This window comes from Peromyscus californicus, unplaced genomic scaffold (assembly GCF_007827085.1).
Source record: "Peromyscus californicus insignis strain IS unplaced genomic scaffold, ASM782708v3 Scaffold_7__1_contigs__length_154581171, whole genome shotgun sequence".
NCBI classification, from domain to species: Eukaryota; Metazoa; Chordata; class Mammalia; order Rodentia; family Cricetidae; genus Peromyscus; species Peromyscus californicus.
The window spans coordinates 78,404,448-78,431,721 of NW_026294595.1; the positions used below are offsets into that span (position 1 = coordinate 78,404,448).

Below are 27,274 nucleotides of genomic sequence, written 5' to 3' on the forward strand. Positions count from 1 at the left end.
CCTGTGCCCTGGAGGTAAGTAGCAAGTGAAAGGCCTGAAACAAAGCCCAAAACCAACTGAGAGAAGCAATTATCCAAGAAGGTGTCATGCTGAGTGCTTTCAACTCACATCATACAACTCACATACAACTCTGCATACAACTCACAGCAGAACCAAGATGGGAAAGAGGGTGGGGCCTGGGGTGGACCCAACAGGCCAAATGAGCACCACGTGGCTAAGGGATGCTGCTCCATCAACACAAGCCAGCTCACCAGACAACCCAGAGACCAAAATAACCCCTCTGCGGACTGTGAGATTCTCATTTTACAAAACCATCAAAGCAGACATGCTCTGTCAGTTCTCAGGCTGCCCAGGACACACTATCAAAGTTGAAGACTTAAAACAAAAGGAGTGCATCCTGACAATGCCAGGAACTAGAAGCAGGAAGTCAGGGCACCTCCATAGATTGGTCTAATAAGAAACTGAATGGCCAATGGCGAGGGAGGAGGTATAGGTGGAACTTCTGGGCAGGGAGAGTAAGTAGGAGGACTTTAGGCTTGAGGAATAAAGAAAAGGAGATGAGATAGAGGTGCCAGGAGCCAGCCAGACAAGACACAGAGGATGCAGGAAAGTAGGACATACAGAATGAAAGAAATGTAAAACACAAAACATAGATGAATAGAAACAGATTAAATTAAGTTAAAAGAGCTAGTGGGACAAGCCTAAGCTAAGACTGAGCATTCATAATTAATAATAAGTCTCTATGTCTTTATTTGGGAGCTTGTTGGTGGCCCAAAAGGAATTCCAGCTACACAAGGGATCATTTAAAGCACTACTCTAAGCAAACAATACTAAAGAGAAATGAGAAAAAGTCAAAATAACAAACTGTTGAATTTGTTCAATCAAATGGAAGAAGTACCTTCACCATAAAGATCTGCAATACAGTTTTCCACAGCAAACTGTCAGTATGTTAATATGTGGTGCCTTAAATTCACTTAAAATTCAAAGCATAACTTTTTAAATTTGTTATACTAATCTTCCACCTCTTTCAAAGCTCTGAAAGGGTTTCTCACCCTTCCTTTTGTCTCTTAGTTTAAAGTAGAATTTGGTCTTTTGCCCTTTGATCATTTCATGAACTAAGAAGCCAAGAAACAGCCAAACAGCTTTGTGGCAAAAAGTAGTTAAAACTCATGTCCAGACCAGCGCAATGGCTTGGTGGGTAAAGACAAGTGCCACCAGCCTGAAAACCTGAGCCCAATCGCTAGGTCCCACGTGGTGGAAAGAGGACCAACTCCCACTAGCTGTCCTCTGACCTCCACATGTTCACCACAGCACGCTCACGCGCACGCGTACACACACACATACATGCACACCTGTACATGGATACATTCACACTCAGAAAAAAAGTAAAAAGCGAGCAAAAAATCAAATTAAAAAACTGTAGCAGAATGAAAGGGAAAATAGGTGTGACAGTGAAAAGGTGGCTGGGTCGATGGATGGAAGGTTCCAGTGGTGCAGAATGGGAGGGAGGTCTACCATAGAGTACTGCTCCATGCACTTACTCCTGTCCACACAGGCATGCCCCCTCCGTGTAGCAGATGCTCCTCACCCCATTTTTTTTTTTTTTTGCTTTAGTCAGAGGGATACCAGTGAACACGATGCAAAGGCTTGAAAAAGCACCCCTACAACTGAAATTGCATTCTTGATCTCACCATCACAATGGGTCCCAGGAGAATAGAGACATGTGACGCAGCTGCACTAGCGAAACTGTCCCAGCTGATCCCAGCCTGGATTGGGCCAGCTGGACCCAGGGCTGGCACATGATTGTTGTTTGAAACCACTGGACTGTAGAGTGGTCATGACAAGACCATGTGTCTCGGCACTGATCCCCACACTGCCTCCCTCACATCCTCCTTAGGTGTTTATCTCTGTAACTCGAAGACACAACCTTAGTGCCGCTTAAGTGGAACATAATTAGACAGGAAATGAGACCTAATGAGGGAAGTGAATCTCATCGGTGTCTCTGTCTCTGAAAGTCACCAGAGGTCTCCAGAGGAAAACTGAAGATACTCCCCTAAGTGTTAGGTGAAGAAAACAAGCTAGAGCACATGGCTGTTAACTACCACCTTATTTTAGGAAATAAAATATAATAAAGCAGAACAGTATGTCCTAAACTCTCTGATTCTATGTGTATAATCCATATACAACTTGCTTCCTTGTTGGTATACAGTATTCAGTTTTTGGTTCATCTTACAGACTTGATAAACAATTACACAAAGTCCCTGCTCTGACAGGACTCGGTGTCTACAGAGACCAGTTTCAATCCAGATAGAGGGGAAATTCAGGGTACAGAAACTAGTGGTGAAAGAGACAGCGTCATATCGCTCAGCAAGGGGCCTCAGAGTTCTCTAGAACTACAGGCAGTTGTGAGTCAACCAAGATGGTCACTGGGAACCAAACTCACATCCCCTGTGAGAGCTGTACATGATGTTCTCAACCTCTGAGCAATCACTCCAGCCACCAAGGGCTTATTTTTAAAACTCCTGAAAAGTAAGCTAATGGGTAAGAGATATAAGAATTTTCCAAAGTCAGGACATTGACTGTTTTCTCAGTATGCCAGAAAGTCATTCAAAGACAAACAGCACAGTGTCCTCTGGCCACAGGCACTTTCATTGTTAAGGCAGACAATGCTTGTATTATCTAGTGGCACATTTCACATTATACAGAGTTGAAAGAAATCAAACACCATTGTAGTAATTTGAATGTAATTGGCTCCCATTTACATTCACTATTGGAGGTGTGGCTTTGTTGGAGGTGTGGCTTTGTTGGAGGTGTGGCTTTGTTGGAGTGGGTATGGCCTTGTTGGAGGAAGTGTGTCACTGTGGCGTGGGCTTTCAGGTTTCCTATGCTCAGGACACTGCCCAGTCTCTCAGTTGTCTTCCTTTTGCCTTCAAGATGTAGCACTCTCAGCTTCAGCACCATGTCTGCCTGCTCATTGCCATGCTCCCCATCATGATGATAACGGACTGAACTTCTAAAACTGTAAACAAGCCCAATTAAATGTTTTCTTTATAAGAGTTGTCGTGGTCATGATGTCTCTTCACAGAAATAAAAACCCTAAGACAGAAGTTGGTACTAGGGACTGGGGTATTGCTGTGATAGGCCTGACCCTATGTTTGTTTGGAGGAATTTAGACTTTGGTACTTTGAGTTTGGGAAGCAGTGGAATGCTTTAAGCACTGCTTAATGGGCCATACTAGTAGGAGCATGGAAGACAGTGGTGCTAAGAATTATTTGAACTATGAGGTGCTCACTCAAGAGGTTTCAGAGAAGAATTTTAGTATGTTGTCTAGAGATCGTTGTTGTGGTATTTTGGCAAAGAAGCTGGCTGCTTTTTGCCCTAAAGAGTCTGCCTGGGACTAAAATGAAGAGTTTCTTGGATTATTTCCATTGGCAGAAGAAATCTCAAAACAGCCTAATAAATAAAAGACTCTGTTGTCTGGTTATTCGTGTTCATGCTTGAAAAGGAACAAGCTGAGCAGGATAAATTACAAAATGTAAATTTTGATGAGAAGAAGAGCATCAGGAAGTGGAATGGAACTAAATCCTGTGTTCATGGAGATAAACATATTAAGAAACGGAAGAAAGGGAGTGATGACCTCAGGGCAAGATCCCACCCAGCTAAGTGGAAAGAAACGAAAGAAAAGCTTAGAGCAGATGTGGTGGGCACACTTTTAATCCCAACACAGGGAAGGCAGAGGATGGCTGATCTCTGAGTCTATAGAGCAAGTTTTAGGACAGTCAAGCTTAGACAGTGAAAGAAAGCAAGCTGGTAAAGATGTAATTGAACAAGGGAGCCAAGTTCCAGCCGCAGCAAGCAGCAGAACTTGGCAGCTTCAGCCACGTGGTTCTGGGTTTACAGTTAAAGGTAAAAGAAATGGGTTATGGAATTTGCCTCTGAGCCTGTAGAAAGCCACTGAGGCCAGGCATGTGTCAGGGGTGTCTCTGAATAGAGGCCTAGTAGAGAGGCCATTACATTAAGCTGTGAAGTTGAAGCCTGGATTGCCTTAGAGAACCCAAGATGTTAAGAGATGTCAGAGTCATGGAATACCTGCTGAGAAGAGCTGCTAACAGGGAGTGGAACCAGTCCAAGAGAAAGAAATGTGTTGTAGTCAACAAAGCTGAACAGAGTTGGAGATCTGAAGAGCATGTCAATATCAGACATGAAGGTGTGCAGAGTTTAGAGTTTGCCCAGCTGGTTTTTGGTCTTGCTCTGTTCTAGTATTTCCTCATTATGCTCCCTTCCCCACGTTTTGGAATGGTAATGTATATTCTGTGCCATGATATGTTGCAAGTATGTGATCTGTTTTTTATTTTGATTTTATAAAAGAAAATGTAAATTACAGTTAAGAGATTGCATGAATCTCAGAAGAGACTTTGAACTTAGGACTTTTAAACATTGTTGAGACTGTTATGAACAATGGGGACTTTTGAAACTGGACTAAATTGCATTTTGCATTTTGATATTGTTATAAGCTTATGGGGGCCAGTGAGTGGAATGTGGTAGTTTGGATATAATTGGCTCCCATAATCTCATAGGGAGTGGTACTATTAGAAATTGTGGCTTTGACAGAGTGGGCATGGCCTTGTTGGGAAATGTGTCACTGTGGGGCAGGCTCTGAGGTTTTCTATGCTCAGGACACTGCCCAGTCTCTCAGTTGACTTCCTGCTGCCACAAGATGTAGCACTCTCAGCTCCAGCACGGCATCTGCCTGCCTGCTGCCATGCTCCCTGACATGATGATAAAGGACTGAACCTCTGAAACTGTAAGTGAGCGACCCCAATTAAATGTTTTCTTTATAAGAGTTGTTGTGGTCATGGTGTTTCTTCACAGCAATAAAAACCCTAAGACACATGTAGATCATTTTATTGTAAAAATGTAAGCAAATATAAATCAACCTATGTGAAATCACTGTGTATTAGCATAAATGCAATTTCAAGTGAAAAAAAAAAAGAATCTGATCAGGAATAAACATTAAGTTTCAACGGTGCAGCTGGGCAGTGATGGTACATGCCTTTAATTCCAGCACTTGGAAGGCAAAGGCAGACGGATCTCAGTGAGTTTGAGGTCAGCCTGGTCTACAAAGGGAATTCCAAGACAGCCAGGACTGTTAAACAGAGAAACCCTATCTCAAAACCTCCCTTTCCCCCACAAAAAATTTCGACAGTGCTAAAGTTATTTTTGGAAGACACTGATGTATTAAAGATGGTTTTGCTTATAAGGACCTTAGAAAAATAAAAAAATTTCTGAGTGGGCCATCTTTATCTTCTTTATTTGTGTGTGTGTGTGTGTGTGTGTGTGTGTGTGTGTGTGTGTGTGTGTGTGTGTATGAGATGTATATATATCAGGCCATGAGGTAACATGAGAAAACACCAACCTCACCAAGATTTTTTATCTTATCTAATCAAATCATGTTCCTGGCTAGAAAACCTTTCTTGTAGTTATTTTAAATGTAGTCATTTTAAGTGAACAATCTGAAGAGAAGTCCTATGTAGATCCATATTTCTGTTAAATGACTGCTAAACCCTAAGCTTTAATCTCCCCCTCGGGGAAAGAGCATCCAAAGCATTGCTATTATTCACTCTAGAAGCCAGATTATCACTTTAAAGACATCAGCGTGAGCTTGTGTTTCAGCAGGGGAGAGCCTGTCCAGCAGTGACTCCAGGTGAGCCCTGTGCTCTGCTTCAGAAGAGATCTCGGTGGAGGGCAAGGCTGAGTACCTGGGCCTCACAGGTTAGCTTTTTCCTTTGCAGCCAAGTGAGAGCCGGCCTGCATGTAGGTGTGAATCGCGTTCTGTGTCAAAGGAAGAGAAGACCAGCATGTTAGCATGTTAGCCAGGGGATTTCTTTTATAACCCAGAAATTCATTCACTGTGAACGATTTCATATTGTGGGGAGCTAAAATGAAGCCTATGTGCTGTGCAGATCAGTTCTTTATATCTCTAAGAAAATGCCTAATAGCTGCTGAACTGACAAGCTAACGCCAGTGGAAACCAAACTGTATCTGATCCAGCCCAGCACACGCTCCTCTGCTCGTCATACCACTCTGGGCTCACCTTAGGCTTCTCGGCATTGTATTTGTCCAGAAGAGCCTGGATGCGGGCCCCGTAGTCAGGGTGGACATCAGTGAAATTCTTGACCTGTAGCCAAAGGAAGACACCCATAAGCATCTCCTCACCCACATATAAGCACTTGACCCCCAGTGTCTATCCCACTGTGCTTGCTCATTAGATGAGGAAGGAACATGAATAGGAAGTTGTGCCATACAGGCATAACATTATACAGTTTCTGGAAGAAGACTTGCGGGGAGTGGGGGCCGTGTAAGTTCTTCAGTCTATAGGCTGAGCTGCCGTACTGAAGTCACCTACTGGGATTCAACACCCTCTCTCTAAATGAGCAAGATAATTACACTTATGTGGTACCACAGAAACACACTTGGTCTTTGTTCTACATCCCTGGCACATGGATCCTAAAGACTTTGGAATTTACCATCTTCAGTGTGCCACTGAGGAGCTTCGTAGAAAGCCTGATGAGCTTCAGGATGGAGCTGGTACCAGACACAACACAACAAACGTAGGACTTGAAGGCTGAGATTTCCAATCCTACCCCTGTGCATCCAGGGAGGGCAGAGGGCCTGCAGATGGTGTCCAATCACCTCATAGCTGATGACCTCATCAGCCATGCCTACGTAAGGAGAGCTCCATGAAAGCCCTTGTATGACCGTCTGTACTTGTGGAGCCTCTGGTGGGTGAACGAATGGAGATGTTGGGAGGATGATGCATCAGAGCAGCATGGAAATCGCCAGCCCTTCCCACACACCTAGCTTCTGTATCTCTTCCATTTAATGAGTACTGAGATATCCTTTATAATGAACAGATAATTTCCTGGGTTCTGTGAGCCATCCTAGCAAATTGTCAAACTGGGCAGGTGATCTTGGGAACCCTGAGACAGTCGTTAGAACTTATGGATGTGCCAGGTATCTCATCGACATCAAAAGTGGAAGGGGTCTTACAGGGGTGAGTCCCTAAATCTGTGGTTATGACACTAATTCCAGGGGCTCCTGTCACAACTGAATTGAATTGTAGGACAACTAAACACCACCAGAGAATTCAAGAACTGTGTGTTGTTGAGGGAGAAAGCATACAACCAACCTCATAGGCTATGACGGGGAAAACACGCCTGAATAACTTGTACCAGCTGTCTGTAAACAGCTGACCTCACACTGGATATTTCACAAGTCCGTGATCTGTATGAAGGAACAGACTTGGCACTCACTGCCTCAATTCAGAATGATGCCCAACCTTGGCATCCACCAGGCCACTCCATGAAGGGATCCCCAAGCAGCAACTGAACCCCCGAAAGCAGTGAAAGGAAGCAGGGCACCAGAAACAAACAGAAAGCCTGAGAGACTCAGAGACAGGAGACTACCAAGGATGGGAGCCCAGTTCTACCACTGACAGGCTGCATTCCTTATTCTCATCAGGAACAAGAGATAAAACTTGCCCTGCCTATCCCCCAGAGCAACCACCAAGCTCTTTGCTAGTTCCTGATCTGGGTTCTAGAACATTCCAGATAGTGGTCCTAGGATCAGAGAAGGAGCAACTAACAGGAGGAAACAGAAGGGCCACTAGGCTTACCATGAATATACTCCTCAGACAAACCAAAAAGCTAGGAGCCAGAGAGAGGGCTTCATGTAGCTCAATGAACAGCCAGCAGACACACCCCAGCATCTCGACTCAGCCTGCTTTGGGGAACAGCTCGGTTCTCGCTCTAGAAAAGAAGCAAGCTTCTACTCCATCTGAAGGAAAGTCATAGACTCATGACACTGAGCCTTGACACGGGCTTCAAACCACAAAACTGGCATCAATACTTCTCATCCTCTGAAAAGCAGAGCCACATCTGGCCATCACACACTATTGCACGAAGAACCGACTGCAGCTAAATTAAACAGCATACACAAGAATTCACTTTAAACTCAACTAAATCTCTACACACTAGAGAAATGGGTAAGAATGAGAGTATTATCACACAAGACAAAACATCAAGACAAGGTAATCGAAGTTTGACTGGGAATTGCTCCACTGTTTAAAAAGTCACCTTAGCTGAGGTAAACTGTAAACCATGCTTTTTCTTGTAAGGGTCTCTCACACGGCTGCACTACCTCCATGCGCCAGCAGGTGTCACCCTTAAGCTAGCAAAGATAGACTCACCGCTTTCTTCTGAATGAAGAGCTGAGCATCTTTCAGGTGGCCTGCAATGTTCTCACACAGGCGTTTCCTCTCCTCCTCGTTCAACACCTTCGTATAGAATGTCCTCACCTGCTCAAGCAACAAGAGGGCAAAAAATAGAACAGCCATTTTACCATGAAAAACTCACCCAAGAGTCTACATTTGAAATACACAATTTAAAAAAAAATCACTGAAAAATTATAAATAAAACTGCCATCTGTGTTGAATTAATTTCTGTTTAGCATTCATTTGTTGACAGTAGCTCATAACTAGTTTTCTTCTCTGTGTCTCTGTGCATGTGTGCATGTGTGTGTCTGTGTGTGTGTGCATGTGTATATGTATGTGTGCATGCATGTGTGTGCGTGAGTGTGTATGCATGTATATATGAGTGTGTGTATAAGTGTGTGTGCACGAGTGTGTATGTGTGTCTGTGTATCTGTGTGTGTGTGTGTGTGTGTGTGTGTGTGTGTGTGTGTACACATCTAACTTTCTCAGGATTGGTTGCTCCTACTTAGAGCCCATATGCTTCCAAGAGGCATGCTCAGTCGGTGGGTAGTATCTCCACAGTGGTGCTCTTCCCTGGTCTTGGCATTATGCTGAGACCAGTTCTAGCTTTCCAAAACCCACAAAACCTGCGACTTCTTTAATTCCTTCGAGACATAACACCTTCACAAGGAGATAAATCAGTCAAGAACCCCATCAGATATTCCGGTATACCTCCTGTTGCTTCTGTGACTCATTTTCTTTTTTTTTTCTTTTCTTTTCTTTTTTTTTTTCTGTGACTCATTTTCATTACTGGAATCTAAAGATAATGTGTTTAACTGAGCTGTAACACCTTTTCAGAACATTTAATATAGTCTGTCTCTGGAGGAAGGGAGGGAGGGAGAGAGGGAAGGAAGGAAGGGAGAGAGGAAGGAAGGAGGAAGGAAGAAAGACAAGGCATAGATGTCACCATAATCTATCATCTTGAACCAAAAGGGATTTTTTCACATTTATTTGCTTGCTTATTTATTGTGCACACACCTGTGCACGCCATGGCACGTGTATGGATGTTAGAGGACAATTTGTGGGCATCAGTTCTTTCTTACATGTGGGTTCTGGAGCTCAAACTCTGGTTGTCAGGCTTGGCTGCAATCACCCTTCCCCGCTGAAGCCATCTCACTGCCCCAGAAGGAATTTCTGGAAGCATTTCCAGTAGTTCACCACAGCCAGCTCGTCACGGGAGCTCACTGTCAATTTTCCAGGAATTCTGGAAACAAACTATTTATACACACACACACACACACACACACACACACACACACACACACACACACCTTTTTTTTCCTGCAACTTTCTGAGCTCTTGGTCATTAAATCCTTGCTTTGTTAGTGCTCCAAAGCTTTTCTTTACTTTTTTTAAATATTTATTTCATTTTATGTATATGAATGTTTTACCTGCATGTATTATAATGTGTACCACATGTGAGTACACCTTGCCTGGTGCCCAAGGAGGTCAGACAAGGGTGTCACACCCCTTGGAACTGCAGTTTGAGCCATATGTGGGTGCTGGGAGTTGAACCCTGGTCCTCTGCAAGAGCAGCTAGTGCTCTTAACCACTAAGCCATCTCTCTAAGCCCTCTCCAAAGTTTTTCATCTGTCTTTCCAATGTTCTTCAGGAGAGAATAGGTCTGATATGAACAAGTCCTCTAACCTAGATGTAGAAAGCCACATGAATCATTTTTAAGGAAATAAACATGAAGCTTCTTAGGTATTTCTCATAGAACTTTTATTATTGTGTCATTATGCTTTGAACCCATAATACCAGTATCATGGCTGGTTAGAAATATGAGTCCTACATCACAATAAGAAAACCTCTCATTAAAATAAGAAGGGTCCTGAGAAAGCTCATATAGCAAACCTTAATGTGCAAATGGTAGTCTTGTTAACTAACTGGTTTCCACAGGAGTTGTATGGCTTGCTTTGCTCCTGTCTTGACCTCACCCAAGCAAATTCCTTGAGCGGCAAAGACTACACTGCAATACACTTGATGTCACCCATATCTCTAAAAATAATACACTTACTATGAAATGCTGTACAAGCCATATTAGGCTTACCTAAATATGCTTTATATCCCACGATAAAGTAGCAAGCACACATACACACACACACACATACCCATCTCAAACAAAGACCCATTTATGTATTTATAAATATTTCACTTGGAATCTACATTTTCAAACTGAGAAAATAAAACCAGTTCTAATTGAATTTAAATATTAATAAACAGAACACTCCCACACAGGACTGTGGAGCAACTACACTCCCATTCCTTGGCTGGGTGTGCTGGGAGCTGCACTAGGTCCATCCTAGCCCACACACAGGCTCCCACAGCAGCCCCTGGAAAAGCCCACAGGGCAGTGACATGTGACTGGGAACAGGGTGAGCACGTGACTGAGGGCAGTCAGCAGCAGGCTGATCCAAGGCCAAGGATACAACCTGGTGAAAAGATCAGCCAAGAGCATCTGGTTATTGAGGAAAAGAGTGGGAGGTGCTCAAAAAGAGAAAACGTGAAAAGAAGAACAGCCATAAAGGAGAGTCAGCATGGGCATGACCAAGCAGCACAAGTGGAGAGGGAGAAAAAAAGTGGGGGGTGGGGGCACAGTGGAAAGCAGTAAACATCTGGAGAACAGCTGGACCACATGCCCAGGAGCCCCGACTGGAACCCCATATCTCTTGCTGCCAGTGTTGTTCTGTGTTTTGTAGTACTAGGATTTTTGTAGATCTAATGTCTGGAAACTGGGCTGTTCTGCCAGGATGCTTAGGTCTTACTTGCCCATTTTTTAGATGCTCAGGAGATCATTTTCCCCCCGGCATCGCCCAACTGTATCCCTTAAGAAAGGCTAGGGGAACTGAAAATGAGTCCCCACATCTGGAATGGAAAGACTAGTACGGCACAACTCTTTGACTCCACACAATAAAGAGCCTGACTCGTTGTGAGAGCTCAGTCTTCTCTGGCTTCAGTTCAAGATGCCTTAGACTACCTTAAGAAGTGGACAATAAGTCAGATGTGATGGCACATGCCTTTAGTCCCGGCACTTGAGAGACAGAAGTAGGTATCTCTTAGTTCAAGGCTGGCCTGGTCTACACAGCAAGGTCCAGGCCAACAGAGCTATAGAATGAGACTGATAGGGCTATACAACGAGGCCTTGACGAGAAAACCAGCCAAGTGCCCACCAAGGAGCCAAGGAAGCCGTTACCTGAGTGACGTTGTCTTCATTGGCACTGTTGAAGCGCTGCACATCTGTGGAGCACTGAGAACTGTGCTCCAGGGCTGAGCGCTGCTGCTCTGGGGCACTGAAGCTGTTGGGGTAGTAGTTTGGAGCACCACCTTTAAAGAGAAGCAGAGACCTACTCAGGGAAGTGACAAACGTCTGCAGGGCATCAGTGTGGGAAGGAGCAGGTGCCAGCAGGAATCAAATACACACACACATTAGGTGGTATACATACCACATGCTGGGCAACGGTTCCTCACTTCCCAGGTCTGGCTTCAGGCTCAGAGGTTGCTGCCCTCTCTAAACCCCCATGTGGGCTGCCTCACCCTAAGTCTGAATAAAGAGATCTCAAAGGCTGCGTCAACACTTCAAAGGTTCTTAGCTTATCTGCACCAGGAAGAATCTTCAAAGATCTGACGTGGTTGCCATTGAGATCGGTCCAGAGATCTGACAGTTTCTGCCAATTGGATAGAAGCTCCATCCAAACACTGACTCTCCATTGTGCAGAATGACCTAATTCATTCCTGTTCCCTCATCTGCAGACCAAACCTGGAGCTCTGAGATGTTCACGGCTGCTGACCCGGGTGTTAGTGGGGGCTGGGATTAGAACCTGCACTTCTGCCTCTGGATGACACTCTTCCTCACATGGATTTTAGAACTTTTCTCCATAGCAGGCTCTAACGCTCTCCTTAATTCTACTTCTATATTCCCCCCTAAAAAAGGGGTTTTTAAAAAGAGAGGGGTGTTTTTTTTTTTATCTGTATTTGTAATATATTAGCATTCATTTATCTGGATTTATTGAACAGAATTTTGGCAGGTATAATTACACATCCTTTATGATTCTGAAATAAATGATGAAGCTTTTCTTTTTCTCACTTGTCATTTTTTAACTTTTATTTACTGTGTGTATGCTTGTACTGCAGGACATGTGTAGGGATCAGAGAACAACTTGTGGGAGTCAACTCTCTCCGTCCACCATGTGGGTCCCAAGGATTGAACTCAGGTCTTCAGGCTTACCCTCTGGGTCATCTCAATGGCCCCTTGTTTGGGTATATTTACTTTCCAAACTGCACACTGCTTTGGCTGATCTCAGCAGGAGACTGCCTATCAGAGCCTGCACTGCCTGTACAGGAACACTGTCTAGGAACATAAGAGGCTTACAGGAAGAAGCCGATGACAGGAAGGCTTCACGGCTCTCCGCCAGGACAGACATCTACTATGGATGATTAGGAGAAGCTTCCTATCTCAGGGATCAAGACACCAAGGGTGTGTAGAGGTGGGTGGGGCATTGGCCCTATACCATGAGGGCCATCACTTATTCACTTTAGAAAGTAGCCCAGGGGCCGCTGTGTCGACATGAAAAGCAGAGCATTCAACAGCCAACCACCACACTATTTCTTCACTAAGAATTCGCCCTTTGAGAACTTTTAAATTCTATTTCCAAATACATTCTGACCTTTACTCAAAAGTGGGAGTTGTTTTGGAGGTGTTGGCAACTGGGAACAATGAAGTTCTTTCATGAGAATTTCCAGAGCATGGCCCAAATGCGCTCTAAAATCAAGCAGAGGACTTCAGCATCCACCCCAAAGCAGCTTTCTCACACGTGTGCCAACGGGATGCAAACACGAAACAATTAGCTACAAATGAAGCTCAAGACAAACACAGATTGCACAGCTGCAATAACAAAAGGACCACAAAAGAAGGGGGAGAAAAACAAAGTCTGGAAGAATGGAAAGGCGGGATAGAGATGCAGGGAGTATCTGTTACTTCAGGCCGGGGCCTCTAGAGTCCTAAGAGAGCAGAAATACTACACCCACTCAGTGGAGTCTGGCAGAAAGGGTACAGACTCAGTAAGTAGCAGAGAGGCCTGGGAGTAATGACAGGGGGAGCGAGCACAAAATGGCATATACAAAAACAACTAAATGTGTAAAATTAGTCCCTGAAAAGAATGGCAAGAAATATGTAAAAATGCAATCATCGTGGCCTCTGGGTGCTAGGACTCTTAAGTCAGTTTTTAATCATCTATTTTCCAAGTCCCCTTTAAGGTACATATATTCTTTTTGTTGGAGGTGTACCCTATAATATATAATACCTTTAATTTTCTTATAGATAACTATGGCTACAAATAAACATCGCGGGTCAAACTTCTGCAGAGATCTATTTCCACAGCCTATTACTGAAACACGGGGCCCCCAGCAGGAAATTAAAAACTAAGTTATCTATTAAACTGGAATATTAAAAGAAAGCACATCAACCAAGCAGTCTGTTTGGCTAATCAGAGGCTGTCTGGGCAACAGCATCAGAAAAGGGAATTAAAAGGGAAAAGCAATGCACTTGATAAATGAACCCCAAAACACCCAAATGCAGGAGAATGTCATCTCAGTTAATGATTTAAGTAACTTCAACTTAGGAGAAAAACATGGAAAAGACTCCCTTGATTTTCTCTGTCCCCTCCCTTTCCTTCTAATTTCTAGGCAGACCTGGTCCTCTGGCTTCACCAGAACCAGGAAGAAGCAGGAATTTTGTGCCTTCGCATCTCCAAGGTTTCAGTCCCGGTATGAGTGACTCAGGGGAATTGCACATTTTGTAACCTAGGTTGGATACCCTTCCACTACAGCCCTGTGTAAGCTCTTCTTCCCACCCTTCCACTGCGGGACAGACACCAAGGGCAAGCTGAGGAGGGACATCTCAGGAATGTACATAAAACAGACAGAAGCCAGAAGAGACCACAGGCAGCTCAGAACTTCCCACTGAGCATCAGACCTGGGTGGCTGGCAGTACCTGCAGAGCATGTTACATACAGCACAGGAATTCTCACGGGGGCTAGCTTGAGGGCCACGGGCCAGCATCCCAGCCCATCCACGTCCCATGAACCACTGCCTTTACAAGGAATCAAATATATCAGGCCTACCCTGATTGTCGTGCATGCACATGGGGCCGTCTCGCTGATAGTTGGCCACTCGAGCACGATAGGGACAGTTCACAGGTATCTGGAGATAGTTGGGTCCCAGACGGTGGCGATGAGTGTCTGGATAGGCAAAAAGGCGGCCCTATGGTAAAACACACAGCAGACATTAGGAAGAGTTGTTTATGAAACAGGAAATGCGCTACAAACATCCTTCAAAAAAATCGCTGGGCGGTGGTGGCGCACGCCTTTAATCCCAGCACTCGGGGGGCAGAGCCAGGTGGATCTCTGTGAGTTCGAGGCCAGCCTGGTCTCCAAAGCGAGTACCAGGAAAGGCGCAAAGCTACACAGAGAAACCCTGTCTCGAAAAACCAAAAAAAAAAAAAAAATCAAAGTACATGATTACCGCATAACCCTGCCTAGCTCTGCCCTGCAGAGCTAAGCCTCTTCCCACTAGAAAGCGTGTTCTTCCTAAAGAACATCCCTAATCTCCCGTGCCATCTGGCCAGCCACTAACTTCAGTCTGTCCTACACAATGACGCCTACCTACTCCCCAGGATGAGATAGTACCTCAGCATGGTATTTAACATTCCACCTCACCAGAATCCTGAATGAATTCTCCATCTCCCCAGCCTCTGCTCCAAGGGTAGAACTGAACCTTTGCTCATAAGACACAGTGCAATTCTAGAAAGCCAGCTGTTTGGAAATTGTTCAAAGAAGCGTTTCCCATGCTGCATGGTAAATTATACACACTCTGTATTCTGAGACTTACTAACAAACACGGAGAGAAAGCTGTGGTTGGAACTACCGGCCCTTTGCAGCCACAGGTAATGACTCCGAGGCTAACCTGAATATGCAAATTATGCCTTATATTTCCCAAAGCAAGATGAGAAGCATCTTGACATCAGCAAAAAGCTTTCGGATTTGCTCTGCATTGATCTTAACATCTAATCACTGAACTATTCTTATCATGCAAGGTTTTAGACTATGGCAATTCTTCTTTCACAGCCTTGATCACTACCTGACTCTTAGACATATTCTTCTCTTCCTAATTATATAAGGCAAAATAAAAACCAAGGTTTAAAACCATAGAAAGGAGACCATGAGAGGGGATGAAGGGGGAAGGAAAATAGAGAAGATACTAGAATAAATGTGACATAAAAGCCAGAGGGATTTTGGGGAGGAAGCAGTATGGGGAAGAAGAGAAGAGGGGGTGGGCAGAGGAGGAAGATAGGGAAGAGTGGAAGAGAAAGGGGATACAAAAAACAAAGTATAATAACAACTTACATATGAATGTCTTCATGAAAACTCACTAATGTGCATGCTAACTTAAAACTGATTTAAAATTTTAATATTGAACTGTATTTTTTAAATGAGCATTAAAAAAAAAAAACTAAACACCAAGCTAAAGAAGGCAAACACAGCACTTATTCTGTGCCAAATCACTCACAGTGCCATGCTAAACGAGGTCCCACTGATTCTGCCAACATGGTGGCTAAATAAGCCTGCTTCCCATAATCACTCCACATCACCCAGGTAACATTTAGATGGCTGGTCATGCAGATGGCACTATACCCCAGCCACAGAAAGAAGCTGGCTGCCTCCACTGGCTCCAGAAGCCCTGCCCCAACTCCATCAACAGGTGAGAAGACAGAATGGAGTCATGGGTAGCTTCTGGATGGAGCCTCTGGCACAACGCTCTGGCTTGATCACCTTGCATTTAGCAGGCAACCCTATCCTCATCTATGAGAGACACACAGGTTCAGAAACGGCCACGGGGAGCACACACTGACACCGACTTGCATAGGGCCTTACTCAAGGCTTTGTCCTTTACAACACTGCTCTACCTGACCGAACAGTCATTCCCCACTCAAGCAACCAGCATAACTTCTCTCCAGATTCCAGCCGTAAATGACTGAGTATGAGAGCAAAGAGAGGCCACACAGCTGCATAGCCAGACCCTCAGTACAGTCTCTCTGCTTCCTGCATTACACGAGTCTGGCTGCTTCATGATGCTCTGGCTTACCCCGCTGGATTAAGTTTTAAGATTTATTAACATGACCTTGTTTAAACCTAAACGAAGACACTGTCCATCAACACAGCTTGGGCCACTGCCCAGCTTCAGCACTCATTCTCTTCAGGGGTAACTGCAGCCCTCTTAACTTGCTCTCTGCCCCAATATTCCCATAAAAGAACCTTCCGAGGGCTTCTCAGATTGCAGTCCTTACCCACCCTGGTCGGCAAATGGCTAAAGGAAGCCAACAGTCCTTCCCAAACTGTGCGTCTCCTCATACGCCCCATATTCAGCTGAATAACACCATGCCTGGCCTATATTTGTTTTCTTTTGTTGCATGGAATGCACCATTGCTGCGGTGCTTCACCCTGGGCCGAGTACTCCATTCCCATCTTCAGTGTTCTCTTAGTTGTGTGACCAGCTGCTATCTGACTCCAGGGGTCGCTGCAGACCCAAAGAACACTGGTAAACTGGACTCCAGTGATGACCTGAGTCACCTGTCATTTTTTAATGTTTTCACAATACCAGGATTATGCGATCTGAGCTCTGTCCATGACTTTTTCCTGCCCGGTAGACCCTACTAGTTCCTAATCACACAGTTCCGTTCCCTTCCGCCCACCAAGCAGGAAAGGCAGTGGGCAGGGCCATACTTCCTCTACTCTCCAGTGCCAACCAAGCCCCAGATACATCTGCTTATAGCTGTACTCTACTCCAGTTCCTTTTCTGTCCTAGGGGCAGCTCCCCCCTTTACTATTCATCACTGAGAGGACTTCTTCTGCTTGATAGCTACCAGGCCATGCTTCTCAAAACTGAGTAATCCTTCTGTTTCCCAGAACAGAGAGTTGTACGAATGTCCAGTATTTAAAGGCTCCTCTAACACAGACTTGGTGAACCACACTCAGTTCCTCTCATTCAGGACAGAGTAACTGTACAGTTCAAATACTACCAACACAGTGCATGTCTGTGCCTGTCCGAATGCTCTCTACTGCTTTGTTTCATTTGCTGAAAATCAGGCTCTTACTTAGCCTGCAAACTCCACCTCAAATGCCATCTTGTTTCTAGAATTTTGTGACTGGCCCCTATCTCACACATTTCAACCTCAGGTCCACCACTGCACTCTGCCTTATACTACAGTTGTCCAGCCTTTCACAGTAACACACTCAGCAGGGCAGTGCTCAGCTTGTATAATGAAAAAAGTATCAGATGTCTGCAGTGTCACAGCAAAGGTAACCCACAGACACACGGAGAATCTCAGCTTGCTCTCCAAGGAAGCTGACGTTTGCCTAAATCAAAACTTATAAAAGCAGCAACCTTTGACCTCTGTGGTCTGATCAAAGATCTAATCTTTAACCTCTGTTTTGTGTTCAGAATCTAAAAATCACAAAAGATTGGTTTGCACAGCAATTATTCAGCCAATTATTTTCCTACTGATTCCTGGTCCAAAGTAGAACTTTCACTCTTTGAACTCTTGGCAGAGCACCCTAGAACGTGGCTTAAAGGGTGCTGAATGCCTGGTGAGATCACATGATCAAACTATTCCACTGCCAATAATCACAAAATCTGGTTAATAAAAATCATCTACGGAGCTGTTTTCACAGATAGAAAATAGGTAAGTATCACCCTGGAATAGAAATGTATAAAATTATGTTGTCAGTGACTGTAATTATTAATTAGATCTTATAACATAAGATATAATGACTGAGCTAACCATGTTATTTTTTTCTAAAATATGGAGACATTTCTATTATATCTTTTTCCCGAGATCAAGTGTTCACATCTTCAAATATTAGATACTTTATCATGGGTGTGGTTTATAATTGGTACAACTACAGAATGGCCACCTAAGGATGTCTCATCCCAGTGAACTCAAAGGAATTAAGCACCTCAGTTGAAATTCAAGTGAAAGTTTTAGCAATTCCTCATATAAAGATCATGTCAAGCTATGCACTGTGTGCACATGTGTGTGTGCACACAGACAAGCACCTGCCTCAGAACATCTCAACTCACTGGCTTACCTGGAGCATTTTGTCAGGGCTGGGCTCAATGCCAGGGGGCATGTTGCTTGGGTCAAAAGCCATCTGCTCGACTTCAGCAAAGTAATTAACTGGGTTTCTGTTTAAGACCAGCTTGCCAACTGGTATAAGAGGGTAGTCCTTGTGAGGCCAAACCTGAAAACAATATTATATTCATAATTACCAGATGGTGGATATTAAAGGCATCCATGAAAACACCAACTTTCGCCGGGCGGTGGTGGCGCACGCCTTTAATCCCAGCACTCGGGAGGCAGAGCCAGGCGGATCTCTGTGAGTTCGAGGCCAGCCTGGGCTACCAAGTGAGTTCCAGGAGAGGCGCAAAGCTACACAGAGAAACCCTGTCTCGAAAAACAACAACAACAAAAAAAAACACCAACTTTCAAATATAATCAAGCCAGTGAAAATAATTCTTAACCCAAGAGAAACACGAAAAGAATGTCAGGTGACTTCATTATCATATCTTAATAGCAAAAGGTAAATATTGACAACTGTGCAGAACCAGAGTATATTAGCTTTTCAAAACTTGTCCCCTGCCAATAACACGGGAAGCCTCCAGAGTAACCCCGATGAACTTCCCACATGGGAGTGGAAGTGAGGCACTGGCAGGCAGCCACTCACAGACATGAGGACCCTGCAGAGCTACCACCTCATAGCCAGCCCACCCCTCACTGCAAATGCTTAGCTGTAATTTATTTATTATTATTATTAAGCAGGGAGAGACTTATAGAATGAAATAGTTGCTGCTGACTTACCTTGGTAAGATCAAATGGATTAAATGGGAAAGTTTCTGCTTCCCTGAAAGTCATGACCTGGATGTAGAAAGTCCAGGACGGATAGTTGCCTCTGGCGATAGCATTGAAAAGGTCTCGGAGGCCATAATCCGGATCTTCCTGGGTGAGTCTTGCCGCTTCTCCAACGGGCAAGTTTCTGATGCCCTGGTCGGTCTGTAGAGTGAAAGTGGGAAGCTCAGTCCAAGTTTACAGAAGAAGTGACCAAAGACAATTCCTTTAAATCATACTTCTGTTGTTCAGATCTGACTATACTTACTTATCCTGATTCTTGTCAATGTCAAGGGGATTTCTTCCACACTTTTCACATTTAAAATCATTCCTCTCTTTCCCTTTATGTATTCTATGTCATTTGTATTTTTATGCTTATAATACTTTTTAATCAAAAAATTCTTTCTTAATAATAAAAAACTCTCATCAGTTCAAATAAGCAAGAGATAATAAAAATTAAAGAGTTTTTTAAAAGGGTTTTTAAAAATAGTTTTTAATATATTTTAACTGATGTATTAAAACACCAAAATTATGCATATTAATGGAGAATATTTATGATTTACTTAAAACAAAACATCAAATCCTTTCTTCCAGGTTTTTGAGAGCCTGTAGTGTAGTTACTCTCCTGCGCAACAGCACATTAGAACTTGGTCCTCCCCAAATGTGACTCAATACCATCAGCCAGCCTTTCCCATCCCTCCAGGCCCTACTCTCCCTGGCCTCTGATGATCAATATTCTAATTTCATCCTCTAATTCTCAAACTCCACCTATGAGGCAGAGCATGCCGCATCTGTCTTCCTATGCCTGGCTCATTTCACTTAGCGCAGTAGTCTACAGTTCCACTCAAAGTCACAGTGACAGGGTCTCTCTCTGTGTCTCTGTCTCTGCCTCTGTCTTTGTCTCTCTGTCTCTCTCTCTCCGTGTGTGTGTGTGTGTGTGTGTGTGTGTGTGTGTGTGTGTGTGTATGTGTGAGACTTAACAGCAGGCCACTGTATCACATCTTCTTAATCCATTCACCATCTGATGGACACTGCTTCAAAAAACATGAGAGTTGCATATGCCTCTTGGACATACTGTATCGCAGTATTTGCCTTAGATATACACCATGGAATTCTGGAAATAACCTAATTCCCATTTTAAAACAGCTCAGAAAAATGCCTGAAATTGTGATCAGCATATCCCTCCATCCCTGCTACTTTCCTTTTGTTTTGTTAAGAAATTACAGAATCAGAGTTCCCCGAACTACCATGAGCTTCATTGTTGCCACTCTACACCAATTCTCTAGGAGCAGGCAAAATCAGCACTTTCTTGTCTTTCCAAACAAACCAACCACACTCAAAAAGGCATTATGCCATTTTCCTCAGTACTCCTATCACTATGGCCCTGGTCAACTGGCTGACGATGTACCTAATAAGACTCCAGAAGCCACATGTCATGGAAACACTTAGCAAAATCAACTCTGGAAGGGACCAAAGGAGAAGGCAACTTCAGGATTTAAGAATGAAGGCCGCCGTCTGCAGATCACCCATGAGCCAATATGTTCAATGTATCATAACAATGCAATGTTGTTCTGACTTTAACCAATTCCTTGGGTTTTAAAGAGAGTAAGTACAAATCAGAATAAGTTATATTTATGAGTGAATGAATGAATGAATGAATCCATATATATCTCAAGCTATCTCAGGATCCTATAAGCAATCTATTCAGGCCTGTGGACAGCTGTAGGTGCATCCCAATTTTACAATGAAATGAACTTTCAGCACTATGCCCAATGTCACAGTATGGGACAGTGAAGATCTGAGTTAAGGCTGGCCTAACTCCAGGGCTACTGACTAGGCTCCGAATCCCCTATAGTCACTGAGTCTTGTGACCTTACACAGCTCCCTTTGGCATCTATAAATCCAGGGACCAACTGCTTTCTTAACATTGATCCAAGAACTAAAGGAAACAGTTTCCCATTTAATACACCTAAATAGCTTGTTCAAGTAAGTATTAAAATATTACAGAAGAAAGCAGGCCTTTGGGATGTTGTTAAAAAGGGAAGCTATGCTGAGCCTGGTTGTGTGGGCCTGAAAGCCCAGCTACTCAGGAGGCTGAGGTAGGAGGATTGCCAGTTCAAGGCTCAGCTGAGCTACCAACTAAGTTCAAGGCTAACCTGGGCAACTTAATGAGATCCTGTCTCAAAATACAAGAGGTGCTGGGGATGTAGTAGTTCAATGGTACAGTACTTGACTAGCAGCCCTAGGTTCAATTCTAGTACTACACACAAAAAGGAGAGAGACTTCAATTGTCATGAACCCACTTCCTTCTAGTTTAGCAGTAGTATTTAGAAACAGAAGTTTTTAACCTCCTGAGGTACTCAGAGAATACTGCTAACCCTCTCAAGTTCACTGGTAAATATTGTTCATTGTAATATAAGGCAAGATCATACCAAAAACAGAAGCCATGTGCTCCAGCCTCTAACTACATGTAAGGAAGAATCCATCAACTGCACATTGTTCTAATTTGAGAGGCCTGAATTTGTCCAGGAATTGGTGGCCAACAAAATATTCACAGTGCTAGTCAACTGTATCAGTTCTTTGTACCCTTGGGTAGAAGCCTGAGAAAGGTGAGAATTCTCACTCTTTGCTCAGTCCTTTAGGAGAAGTAAAGAGAGCTGGGTAGGAGGAGAAGCCTTGTTCCCCTGGCCCAGACAACACGTACCTTGTAATGGAACTTGCAATAGACCGCCTCTCCATTTGCATTAACCAGCTTGAATGTGTGTGATCCATAGCCATTCATGTGCCGGTGTCCATCCGGAATCCCTCGGTCACTGAACAAGAAAGAAACCTAAGGGACAGAAACGGAAATCCTCCCATTTAAATTGAAGTGTCCCAAGTGTTTACATCCATGCATTTCCAGAAAACTCCTCAGGACATGGAACACATACACTAACTTCCTATCGGAAGAGTTATCATTATTTTGCCTACAGAAAACGACAAAAATTGTAAAGCGTGACAAAGCATGAATCACTAATATCATCAAATTCTATGAAGGAGCACTAAAGCAAATCTGGAAACTAGACTCACACGTTGACTTTAGCACAGCTTTCCTCTCATCTCCCTAACACATAGCTCCCCCTCAGACTAGACTTTATTCCTAGTCTTCAAAATATTAACTGATAGCATTTCCAACCATCTAAACACCATGCCACTGTAAACTCTTCAAGAAATTGAAGAAGCGCCCCAAAAAGACAGAAGCCAACTCCAATATAACAACCTGAGCAGCAAGACACATGGCAAGGCCTAATTAACAATGCCATCCCAGGTGATACAGGAGCCTGAAAAAGAAAGCGTTCTCACCTGATGGAGGGACTCTGGACGGAGACTCCAGAAGTCCCAGACCATGTCAGGGTCCTTCAGGTGAGTTTGTGGGTTTCTTTTCTGGCTATGGATGAAGGATGGAAACTAAATGGGAGCAGGGGGAAAGAGAAAGAGAAAATAAAAATCCCAAACCTAAGTTTACAAGAAATACAGTATCTTACATGATATATTATGGCTCCTTTATGGATTTTAATTCTGATCAACCCAATTCCAAAAACTTAGGTTGCTAAACTTTCAAATAAAATTTGATCAGCAAATGCATATCAATTCTTTGGATACTCTAGGATCAAATGCACTCCAAGCTGAAGTATCTCTTTAAACACCACAACCACCAAACATATCACACTCACATAACACACATCACACACACACACACACACACACACACACACACACACACACACACATGCTCTATCTGCTTCTTGGACAAAGCCAGTGCTGACCAATCCTCCAAGCTCTACAACGGAAGCTGGACCATTTCCACTAGGTCAGTGAATCTTGACATGTCAAATCTAAGGCCAATGATAATTATCATTTGATCTTATAGAGCAGTGGTTCTCAGCCTTCCTAATGCTGCGACTCTTTAATACAGCTCCTCATGTCATGGTGATCCCCATCATAAAATTATTTCATTGTTACTTCATAACTGTAATTTTGCTACTGTTATGAATCATAATATAAATATCTGATATGCAGGATATCCGGTATGTGACACACACCCCAGGGGTCACAACCCACAGATTGAGAACTGCTGTGATAGAGATACACTAAATTCTGAAAAAAAAAATTTTTTTAAAGGAAACCCAGAAAATCCACATTCTCTTTTTTTCTCCAGGGTTTATCTCAAAGGCCAATCCCTAAAGAGAACTGGAAATCAATACAAATCAACAGCACTTGTAGAGAGCAAAACAGCCCACCACCTACCAATATGGCATCCCTGATGAAGAAAATAGGGGTGTTGTTTCCCACAAGATCCCAGTTACCATCTTCAGTGTAGAATTTCACTGCGAAGCCACGAGGGTCACGAACTGTGTCCGCGGAGCCCGACTCTCCAGCTGGAAGAGTCAGACGGAGGAAGAATGAAGCATAGCCGAGTTCAGTGCAGCCACAAGGCCATAAATCACAGAGAAACTCAGCATCTTCAATCCGCTTGCTGGAGTCAGATTAGGTATTTAAATGTCTGCGGTATTTTTACGACAACCTACCTGCTAATTGGGTCTAGAAATCAGACAAAAGATTGGATTGAAAGTGATAAGAAATCATATATACCAACAGCTGACAAGGCTATCCATTTAAACAGGTAATTAAAGTAAGAAAATAATTATGAAGATTAGAGCAATAAACAGTGAGTTGTCTGGGGCTGGAGAGAGGACTCGGCAGTTAAGAGCACTGGCTGCTTTTACCCAGAGTTGAGACTCAGATTCAATTCCCAGCACCCACACAGCAGCTCCCAACCATCTAACTCCAGTTCCTGCAGATGCGACACCCTCTCCTGGCTTCTGAGGACACCAGGCAGGCACATGGTACACAGATATGCATGCAGGTAAACATCCATACACATAAAATAAAAATAATAAAAATGTTAAGGAAGAGTGAGCTGTGTGGAAGCTAGTATTGAGAACATTAGCTAAGACACAGGTTTTATTATTTATCTCATGCAGTTCTGCATGCCATGGTTTTTTGTTTGTTTGTTTGTTTTTAAGCACAGAACCTAACAGAGAAGTCTAACAAATTGGGCACTATGATGTGTTAGGATATATATAATAATGTTAAGTACAAATACTAATTCTGTAACACAATAATAAAACTTCTTAATCATTCTGGAGTAGATTATCCCATACTGCAAAGTAGATCTACAGATTACTCTAAGTAAAACACCTATACTATTGTTGCTCTAGACTTAATTCTCAGTAAAGGGAAGTTGTTACAATGGTTATTAAAGATTTCCACGCCATACTTCCCTTTGAGGCAACCTTTGTAGAAAGTTATTTCAAAATGTCACAGAATTGCAGTGGTAACCCCTTCATGGTTCAGCAAACAGAACAGTAACTTCCTGTAAGTCTTCAGATATTTTCTCTATAGCAAAACAGGCTAAAACGTACAGAAATACTTGTTTCCTATTTCTTCGTATGTTTTTCTTGAGATTAAGCTATAAATGTCCCCAAATAAGGTGCAGGTTGAAGGAACCAAAAGAGGCATGCAAAACAGACTGACTTACCGACTGTGGAAAAGCGAACCGCGATGGGAGTCCTCTTTCCAACATGCTCAAACACCTTTGCCTTCGAGTATTTGGTAATATCGTGAGTGACCTCAAAGTATCCAAAGGCACCTAATGAGGGAGACAGAAACTCTCAGCACAAGACCATCCCAAGGAGGACCAGGCCCTCCACAGGCATCTGTAACAAGGAAAACTGAACAGTGTTCCGGGGTCTCCCAATATGACGGGGGTGGGGGGTGGGGGGTGGGGGGTGGGGGGTGGGGGGTGGGGGGGTGGGGGGTGGAGGGGTGGGGGTGGGGGTGGCAAACACAGAATGCTAAGAGCCAAGGCGATGATGGGTGCTGGGAGTGTTAGCTGGTCAAGGCGGACCAGAGGCAAAGGACTTCAGAGGATGTGACGGTAGAGGCCAAGGCCAGGGAAGGACTGGTTTCCAGGGAAGGAGACGGGGCAGAAAGGCCGAATGGGAAAGCACAGCAAGTGACAGCAGAGAAGACATAAAACGATGGGAAGAAACCCCTCTAAAAAAAGAGATGAAGGAATCGGGACGGCTGACCCAGTCCACAGAACAGGCCGAGAAGAAAATGCATGTTGCCCTTTTTCTTTTCTCCTGTTTTGTTTTGTTTTGTCTTTTTCAAAACAGGGTTTCTGTATATCCCTGGCTGTCCTGGAACTCAATCTGTAGACCAGGCTGGCCTCTAACTCAAAGATCCACCTGCCTCTGCCTCCTGAGTGCTGGGACTAAAGGCGTGCGCCACCACCACCACCCGGCTGCTACCCTTTTTCTTATTGGGCTTTTCTTTTAAACACTATTATCATCTTTTACATCCACTATAAAAAGATCAAAGTTCTACAGAAGTTAGGCAAAAGAGAAGGAAAAAAACCACTCAGATTCACCACTCCCACAAAGCTATGTTCTATTTTGCAGTTCATTTCAGTATTTTTCCCATAAGAGCACATTTTCACCAAGCTGCAGCTGTTGTGTGTGTTACTCGATCTGTGTTTCCATTCCTTTACTGAACTATGTAATGGAAAAAAACAATGGAAGGTTACTGTTTAGTACGTGTGGTGCTGGAGACTGAAACCTAGGTTTGCTGGATAAGCACCCGAGTACTGAGCTACACCCCCAGTCCTTGATCTACTGAGACAGGATATTACTGCTTGGGACAGGCTGGCCTTGAACTCAGTCACTCTCTGCCCCTGCTTCCCAGGTACGGACAGTACGGGTATGTGCCACATGCCACACCTGGCTGAAAAACTGCTGTTTGTTTGTTTGGTGTATGTGCACACCATGTAATCATGCAGGTATGAGTATATCCATATGCATGAGTGCAGAGGCAAAGGAGAAACTGGATGCCCTTGATTGCTGCTTCCCACCTTTATTTTTTTGAGAAAGGTCTTTCACTGAACCTGAAGTTCGTCAGTTTGGCTAGGCTGGCTGGCCAAGAGCTTCTGTCCATTCCCCCTCCTCCCACACACAGCCTCCCACCAGCACTGAGGTTACAAGTGCGCTATAAATGCCAGCATTTTTTACACATGGATGCTGACGAGCTAAACTCAGGTCCTCACAGCTAGGCAGGAGGCACTTTACCAACTGAGATATCTCCCCAGCTCCCAAAAGTTAGTATTTTAAAAACTGGTTTGGGGCTGAAGAGATGGATCAGCAGTTAAGAGCACTGGCTGCTCTTCCAGAGGACCCAGGTTCAACATCCAATACCCACTCAGCAGCTTAGAACTGTCTGTAACTCCAGTTCAGGGAATCCAACGTCTTCTTCTGGTCTCCTTGGCACTAATTATGCATATGGTACATAGGTAAAACACCTATATACATTAAATGAATAAATATTTTAAATTGTCTTATACATAAAATACATATAATCTAACCTAGGCTACTCTTCAATTAATGAAAAGTTTTCCTTTCTTCCAAGAATGGAGATTTGGGGGTTTTCCTGAAAGAAGGCTATGTCCGATAACTACAAGGTCCCTTCTACTTAAGGTGTCAAGTGCTTTGGGAAGTCCTTTGAGCCAGGTTAGGAGTGAAGAACACAGACAGCTCTCACCTGCTCCTTTTGCGTGTACCACTCTCTCAGGAATTCGCTCTCTGTCAAAATGTGCCATTTCATCAGTGAAAACCACATCCTGAACGAGAAGGGGCCCTCGGGACCCAGCGGTCATGACATTAAGTTTATCTCCTATTGGGTTGCCGCCTCCAGTGGTCAGGACATCGGGTTTCTACGCAAACACGAAAGGAAAAGAAGAACAGGAGAGTCAGGACAGTTGAACCCCTAACTCACACTGTCATACCTTGTCATTTTTACACCTTCTCCCCGTTCTTAAGTCTCCTGTGAGCTAAGTACTGAAATACTACAGTCCACTCTCGGAAATCCTTGTCACACCTCAACATCAGTTCCTAAGACATTTGTTATGGGAAGCAGAGGTGACTAAT

The 27,274-nt window shown here is 43.8% G+C and overlaps 1 protein-coding gene across 1 annotated transcript in view; it reads right to left on the reverse strand.

The window, feature by feature from the left end:
- Positions 1–4,889: 4,889 nt before the first annotated feature.
- The window catches only part of Cat (catalase), a 28,815-nt gene continuing 6,430 nt past the window's right edge, over positions 4,890–27,274 (reverse strand). The window contains exons 2-13 of the mRNA XM_052723923.1: positions 26,889–27,060; positions 24,832–24,942; positions 23,538–23,668; positions 22,593–22,697; positions 21,955–22,080; positions 19,224–19,415; positions 18,454–18,606; positions 14,431–14,569; positions 11,505–11,635; positions 8,249–8,356; positions 6,095–6,178; positions 4,890–5,832 (exon numbers count right to left, since the gene is read on the reverse strand). Of these exons, the coding sequence (XP_052579883.1) occupies positions 5,767–5,832; positions 6,095–6,178; positions 8,249–8,356; positions 11,505–11,635; positions 14,431–14,569; positions 18,454–18,606; positions 19,224–19,415; positions 21,955–22,080; positions 22,593–22,697; positions 23,538–23,668; positions 24,832–24,942; positions 26,889–27,060 (1,518 nt within the window). The 3' untranslated portion in view covers positions 4,890–5,766. The remainder of the gene's footprint in view (positions 5,833–6,094; positions 6,179–8,248; positions 8,357–11,504; positions 11,636–14,430; positions 14,570–18,453; positions 18,607–19,223; positions 19,416–21,954; positions 22,081–22,592; positions 22,698–23,537; positions 23,669–24,831; positions 24,943–26,888; positions 27,061–27,274) is intronic.